Genomic DNA, 7,556 nt, shown 5'->3' with positions numbered 1-7,556 from the left:
GCAGTCTAAACAGACACAACAAGCAATGGCTGGGAGGAGAGCACCAACACAAAGATGGTGGGTGACTTGCTGAAGGACCGTGTCACCCAACAACTCACCTGTGTCTTTTTGCCAATACACATCTAGAGCATGTTCCAGATCCCACAGCCAAGTCATACACCCCTGCTAAGGGCAACCCATTTGGATAAGATCCAAAGCATCCACAAAACATTAGACAGAAACATGTCTCTGCCAGCCAAGACAGATGGAGGCAAAAAGGCAGAACTGTAGCTCAAGACTTGGGCCCTATGCTAAACTCAGGCCAGCAGATTGATTTTCTTGCACACCGTTCACACTGCCTGCACACCAGGACACTGGTGTTTGTGTCAGTATATGGAATGGACTACTCAAGAGTGGGTGAAAGCTGTGAGCTCTGTAGTTGGGATGTCTTCCTAAAAGTGAAGCAACAAGAGGGAAATCAAAAATGTCTTCTGCTGCCTTGACAACTGGTCAGACCCCTGTTCTGTGAGCCCTTCTGTAGGCACCAGAGATTGCCACCCCATCAACATTTGTTGATGGTGCTGATAGTGCTGTTTGTGTCACTGAATTTCCCCATAAGCAAGTACTAAAAATGCCTGGAGTAAAATGGCTTTTAACATGCTCGCAGTCAAGAACCACATTCCCAAAGAGGTCCTTTATCCTGAGCAGTCACTTTCCCATCCTGCTGCAAAACCTGCAGACCTAGGGTGCATAAAAGCTACACTTTGAATTGTACTCACCCAAACCATACTATTCAACCTTGTCAGAGCCGAAATAGCTTGGTTTATGCCAGTCTCCACGGCTGCCGCCTCTTCCCCTTAAAGGGAAGGCTTCAGGAGCCAATACACCTTTTAAAAAAAGAACATGGAGACATATGGAACATTATATGCTTTCAAACATGTGTTCATTCAGCATTCTGCACAACATCAAGACAACCTCGAGGATGCATGCAACTATGGGTTATGTGAGCACAAATCTAGCAATTCAGAAAATTCACAGAGTATACAAACCTCAGCATTGCCCTACTTTGCAGCCTAATGCCCTCACCATTTCCTCAATGAGACACCCCTCTGCAAAGGAAAAAGCAGCTGGCCATGACCTGAGCAAACTGCTGGTCTTCCATATTTTCTTCTCCCTCAGACAGATGACCTTCAGATGGTACAAACAGATGATCCAAAAGGCAACCATGTGCTAGGATAGTCCAGCATGGCAGAAATGGCTTACCTTCTCTGCGACTGCTGCCCCGCCTGTTGGGGTTCATAATCGGCACATGCATCATCTGTAAATTAAAGATGTTTCTTTAAAAAGCTCATCTGTCGAGAAGTCTGCCTCTCCTTCATTTCCTCAGGTACTATGTGATCACTGAAGTAATTCCAAACTTCATTATTAATTTCTCTGAAAACAATATTACTGCTGATACTATTGCAAAGCAGTGCTGTTGCTAAGGAAGTCTGCAGTTACAGGTAGGCTCTCAGGTCAACATCTTTCGTACTTTGTACTTTACCTGACCTTCCTGTAGTGCAGATACAGCCTGGAGAGCAGAGCCTGGAGAGCAGAGTTAGTCAGTTGCAGTCACACAGGGCACCTCTGACTCATTTATCCCGAATTACTCTTTTAAAAGCTCTCTATACTCTTCTTTTTTTGGTCTCTATCCAAGTAATATGATCCCAGCCTCAGCCAATCACGATTCCTTCTCATATTGAAATGCCACCAGCACTACAGGAGCTACACCAGCACCATCCACCACAGCTACACCACAGCATCTCAGCCAGGCTGAGGTCCCTTGAACTGAGTTACAGCTCTAGAGCAAGAGGTATGGTGCACTTGCTACAGCCCTCTGCAGAAAGAAATACTTTCCTTTTCGTGTGCAATAATTCCCTTTGGCATTTAATCCTCATTAACATTGCAGGAAATACATTCCCCAGTAGGAATATTGGCAGCAGTACTGAATTTTAAGCAATGGTTAAAGACGACTTGCAGGAAGATGTCTGCTTGTAAAAGCAAGTGTTTGTTTTATACTGAGTGTCCTATTAAACAAGACTTATGCTTCACCCACAGAGGACAGGCTGAATATCCAAGACTATGTTACATATTTCAGTACTTCACATGCAGTCTTTCTGCTCTGCAAATCAAGACTTCCTGTGGTGCATTCACTGGCTAGCTCTGAGTAGAGATTCTGAACAAACAAACAAAAAAATTACAAGCTAATTTGGCAACTCAAACCAAGAGAAGGTGCCACAGAAACCTATTTGCTTCAAGTTATTCATTTAGTAACTTGCACTTTCCAAAAATAAAAGCTGTCCATATCCTCTGGCACCTTGCTTATGAAACTATCTTTGTTCCCTGCATATAATCCTCAAGCACAACACCCACTGTAGATCTGTGTTGTAAGTGCAGGCACCCAGGTTCAAGCGTTGTCAGTTCATGGAAAAAGTGGACACTGGCATGATTTGAAAACAGCTAGCAGGAATTCACAGGTTGGGTCAGCATTTAATCACACCTTAAAAACCAAATAAGAGCTCAAAAAGGGAATACAAATCTCAGTAGAGCAAGTGTTCTTCAACTATACTGTGATTACATGCTTAGTTGAGCTGGGCTTGATAACAGAGCCAGAGCCATCGGCATTTGTTTCTGTCTATAAGATGTGCCAATCACTGTTCTCCAGGCACATACTCTATATGTCAACGAAGAAAGAGTGTCAGAGTTGGTGGATGTGCCAGACTGCCGCAGAGATTCACACTCTCCCCAGGCATCCATCAAGCAAGGTCAAACCTCTCAGCTGATGAAAAGTGAAGCATTACAGGAGACAGCTGGATTTCAAACCACATTTGGTTTTCTGATCAAAACCTCCAACTGCAACAGGAGTTGCAGTTCACACATATACACCTGACTTCTCCTTAAAAGAGGATGAGCAGAATTTTCGCTCCCCCAGGCAGCAAAAATTGGTTTTCCCCTTCCTTACCTCCTCGCTGCTCATCGATTCAGAGCTGGATGTGCCACGGTGGCACTGCACGATAATGTTTGAGATCAGCTCACCGGAGACTTCCACAACACTTCTGCAGAAAGCAGTTGACTGTAAGAGATCAAAATAGAGCAAATCTCATAGAGCGAGCTACTGTGCAAACCCTCTCATGGGAGTTTCACAGGGAGGTGTTATTGTGTGCAATAACACAAGTTATTGCATATTAGGTGTATGAAGTCTTGACCCTGCTAGAGGCAGAAGAAAATCTCCAAGTCCTTTTCATGGCTCTAGCATTGCCAATCACAAACAGAAAAGCTGTGCAAGGCTATGCTGATGGCAGCTCCAGGTCTAGAAGTTAAGCTACCTTTAAAGAAGCTGTCTCTACAATTTGACAGCAGCTCCAGCAAAACCTGCCACCCAAGTTTGGAAAACAGAAATCCTCACGCTATCTTTCATACCGTATTGCCCCAAGAAGAAAAGAAGAGCGATGGTGTCTGTTTAGGATACAGCGATAACTTCCCAGCAGCCAACTCTTGTGTCTTTAAAGAAAACCTAGCAACAACCATGAATTCCATGTTGCCCCATCTACATGCACACACAAGCTGCTTAGCTCAAGAGTAGTGATGCTTGAAGAGATGTTTACCCCCCTCTTCATGGGGTAAACTACCTCCTGAGGTAGTAGCATAACTCATAAACTATGAGGAAAGCCTTTGGACCATGTGTTCAGTGCCTTCCCAGAATCCCTCCTCTTCCCTAAAGACTGTGCCCAGGAAGGACAGCTAAGTTTGGCAGCCATTCACAGAGGAAAAGAGGCGAGAAGAGCTCAGCTTGGAGCAGCACAAAGAAGCAGAGATAATCTCTGTGGAAGTCTGATGCATAGTATGGTATCATTGTAGAGAGGGACTCAAGACCTATTCCACATGCTTTGTAAGATTTGTGCAAGCAGTTAGGACACAACCACTCAGAAGCTTGCAATGGGAGCCATGTTTTGACAAAAATAACTATGCATGGAGAAGTCCAGATTAAAAAATGATGTATTTACACCAAAGCTGGTCATCTTAGAATCAGAGCAGAGCAAGAGCTATATATATAAACAGCCTGATCCGTGTTTATTTCAGGCTGAAAAGAGAGCTGAAAATATGAAAAAGATTAGCACTGTCAGCAAAAGTAGGAATCTGCACTGCATAAGAGGATAAGCCTTTATATGGTGCCCAGATGCATGATAGACAAAAGCAGGTCAAATATCAGGTTTTCTACCCTCTTATCTTAGAAAAGAAGCCATACCTTCGTTCCAGGATTTGGCTCCAAAGCACACAGACACTTTTACTACATGATGCTCAAAGACATGCATCCTCTTTTCAGCTCACAGCAGCTCCTCTATTCCCCACTGACCAGGCAGAAGAGTTTCCCAGCACTGATACTTCCCACCTAACACCCACTCCATGCTGCAGGTTGTATTGGCTTGGGTTTGGATTTGTTTTCAGAAAGCCAGTCATTCTTCATTCTTCAGGACTAATAGTGTTTCAACACGCCCATCCTGCACTGAGGAGGGGGGGGTCACATTCACCCCAGAGGCACTCACCACGAAAGGCCCAATTTTGAAGTCGCATGTGAACGGGTCCCTCCCTGAGGCTTTTGTGCACACAGTTTCACGAATGCTGAACTGCAGGTCTAGTCTATAGGTATCACTGTTCCACCAGTCAACCTGGTAAAAGGAAGGTCAACACAACATATAATTAGTGCCTGTCATTCTTCCATGCCCACTGTGTGGCAACCTTGCTTCTTTGTCAAGCAGAAGCAAGACATAAGGGCATTTTGGGTCAGTGCCCGATTTAGAGCAGATTACTGTGTGTGAGAAAGGCTATTTTATTGTGCTCAGGAGTTATTCTCTTGGGCAGATTTGGTAACAGCAACACAGAACAGCTTTCCATAGGGGTTTTACTTAAAACCCCACAGCCACTGTGGGATCCTCCTACTGCTCAGAGTCAGTTTGGGGGGCTATAGCTGTCAAAGGTAGATAAGTATAGCATTACCCCTGCATGTTACCCCCTCTTCTGTGGGAACCAGGGAGCTAACAGCTCTGCTTTGGATATCTAGACTGCTGGGAAGTCTATTGCAAACACATGACTTGGAAAGTAAATCACACGACTGCAAGCAATTGAATTAATGCAGTTTATAGAGTTGCTCCTTGTCAGCTCCAACCCCCAAAACAACAACAACAACCAAAAAAACCAACAAAAAACAAATCCCCACTGCTTTCAAGTACTTTTGGGTTTTTTTTCCCCCAAATGAGATCAACCCAAAAATCATCCTATCATTCATTCCTGCAGAAGAATTGATACATGCCATCTATAGAAACAGAATGGTTCTGAGGATGTTCAGGAACATGGACATGCTAACTTTAAATTAGGAAGTTTTAACTCCTTGACTCTGGGAATCCAATATAATTCTTAGCAACACAAATTAAAACAGATATGGGTTTCCTGCCTGCATTTATACATTAGCAGATTTAAACCAGAATTAGTGCGTAGAGACAGACGACTTAAATATATATTGGAGAAAGAATCCTGAATGTGTTTGTGGTGATATATAATTAGCAGTGTGGACACTTATCAGCTGAGACCTTCAGATGAACCAGATTACTTTATGCCCAAAGCAAAGCAGTTAGCTGGAGGTATTTAAAAACACTGGTTTTGAACAAAATCTTACAAGACATCCCTCAAAGACTTCTATACTAGGGGTGGAAAATTTGAACTCCTAAAGTATTTTTAATTACAAACCAACATACAAACAATATTTAGGTTCCTAAAGCCATCACTTCAGATAATGCCCCAAACCCACCCTCTTCCAAGCAGCATCAGAAAACTCCAACTAAGTCTAGGTTTCCAGGGTTGGGTGAAAAAGAGCTTTCCACCACAGCGAAGTGTATTTCAGGTAAAGGTTCCCCATTGTCTGCGCACTTACTCTTGTGACATGGCTCCTGACAACACCGTACAGGTTTGTCCCCCATGACTGAGAATTGATCCTTGCAATGGAAGCATTGAGAGCCTCTTCTGTGACAGGGAGTTCATAGTCGTACACTGGAAACCCTGAGACAGAGGCACAGTTCCATTAGAAGTTCATCGTGGTCCTGTACTTTTCCTCCCTAAAACACCATAAGAAAGAGGACGTGGCTCCATTCTGAGCAACTTACCTGAACATGAGAAAACACCCAGTGTGAGGACAAAAATTAAGATCCTCATGGTGTGCCTTGCAAAATCCTCTGGTCTTTTTCCCTTTCTAAGCAAGGATTTCCAGTGCATATTCCTCTGTCTTTATATAAATGCAGCCTTGATCCTACACCTGACCTTCCTGTGTCCAAGCTCTGCTACAAACATTGCACTTTAAACAGAATTGATCTGAGAGTAAATATTTGCTGTCAGCTTTTCTCCATTTAGCAGTAGTTCTCTGATAAGAGATGGGCTGCACTGCCTTTTTCCCAGGACTGCAACTAAAAGGGAGCACTGAATTCCTGGTACCTCCACAGCCAAAGGCAGAATCTAGTTATTTTGTTCACTTTTAGCTATTAGTTATCCGTTTAAAGCTGGTGAGTCGACTATTTCCTTAGCACTGGACCCAGCACCTTTGTGTGTTAGCAGCAACTGAGAGCACTTACAAACTGGAGGGGACGATTCCCCAGCATGGAATGGGAATCCACCTGTGTGGACCTGTCCGACACTACCACCCTGCAGGCCAAAGCATCCAACGGAAGCCTCCTGGGCTCACAGCAGACCCTTGGGACAGCCCAGGTCTGTCCCAGCAAGCTCCTGGGATCTCTGGTGTTTGGTATGCACCAGAAGAGCTCCCATGTTGCTTTGACTCATGCCAAGCCTGAGCCCAGCTAACGAAACAAGCAAGTGGCTGTGGACATTTGGTGTCCCCTGTCAGATCCCCCTGAAGCTGAGGCTTCATTTTCAGCACAGAAAGTAATGGACTTTTTGAAAAATTATGGCCTGACCTCAGTACTGAAAACACCATAAGGAATTACAGGGAGGAGCTAGACGTGACACCTCAGCACTTAGCTAACTGGAGCCACTTGCTAGTCTTGGTTTCCAGATACAGGCAACCTATCTTATCACTCTACCACAACTACCCCACAACAGAGCCACTTCTAGTAAAGCTCAGAGGTACACCTGGGTTTTAAGTGCTTAAAGGCTGTCCATGGGAGTTGGGAGGGAAACTTGCCTTCAAACAAGCTTACCCATTGCTGACTGTTCACAAGGCAGAGATGTGTCTAACCATATTCATTTTGAAGATCCCATGTGTGAAATTCCTCCATTAACCTTCAAATTGCAGTTCTACTTGAATTATGTGGCACAGGGTCATTCTGAGAACTTCCCAAATGACAAGCACTCAGGGAAAGATATGGGAGCATGCAAAGTACCGGGGCTTAGATTTAATAAGGAAGAGGATAAAACTGGTTCTGGTCGTTAGGCTGTCAGATTGCAGGACAGCACCCAATCACAAGGTTGCACACTGGGGTTCACACTGACTCTTCAGGTGACAGATGGAGTCGGGTAAGCATCACTCACACCGC

The 7,556-nt window shown here is 44.3% G+C and overlaps 1 protein-coding gene across 1 annotated transcript; it reads right to left on the bottom strand.

Moving 5' to 3' along the window:
* Window positions 1–768: 768 nt before the first annotated feature.
* On the bottom strand, window positions 769–6,222 carry SPP2 (secreted phosphoprotein 2, 24kDa). The gene is made up of 6 exons (XM_010577899.1): window positions 6,174–6,222; window positions 5,945–6,069; window positions 4,563–4,685; window positions 2,981–3,091; window positions 1,243–1,297; window positions 769–866 (listed from the first exon to the last, which is right to left on the bottom strand). The coding sequence occupies exons 1-6, from the start codon at window positions 6,220–6,222 to the stop codon at window positions 769–771; spliced, it is 561 nt and encodes a 186-aa protein (XP_010576201.1).
* Between the last annotated feature and the right edge of the window lie 1,334 nt (window positions 6,223–7,556).

This window comes from Haliaeetus leucocephalus, unplaced genomic scaffold (genome assembly GCF_000737465.1).
Source record: "Haliaeetus leucocephalus isolate CR32 unplaced genomic scaffold, Haliaeetus_leucocephalus-4.0 Scaffold587, whole genome shotgun sequence".
Taxonomy (NCBI): Eukaryota; Metazoa; Chordata; class Aves; order Accipitriformes; family Accipitridae; genus Haliaeetus; species Haliaeetus leucocephalus.
Note: the sequence above shows the minus strand (reverse complement) of the source record. Positions and strands in the feature narration are given on the sequence as shown.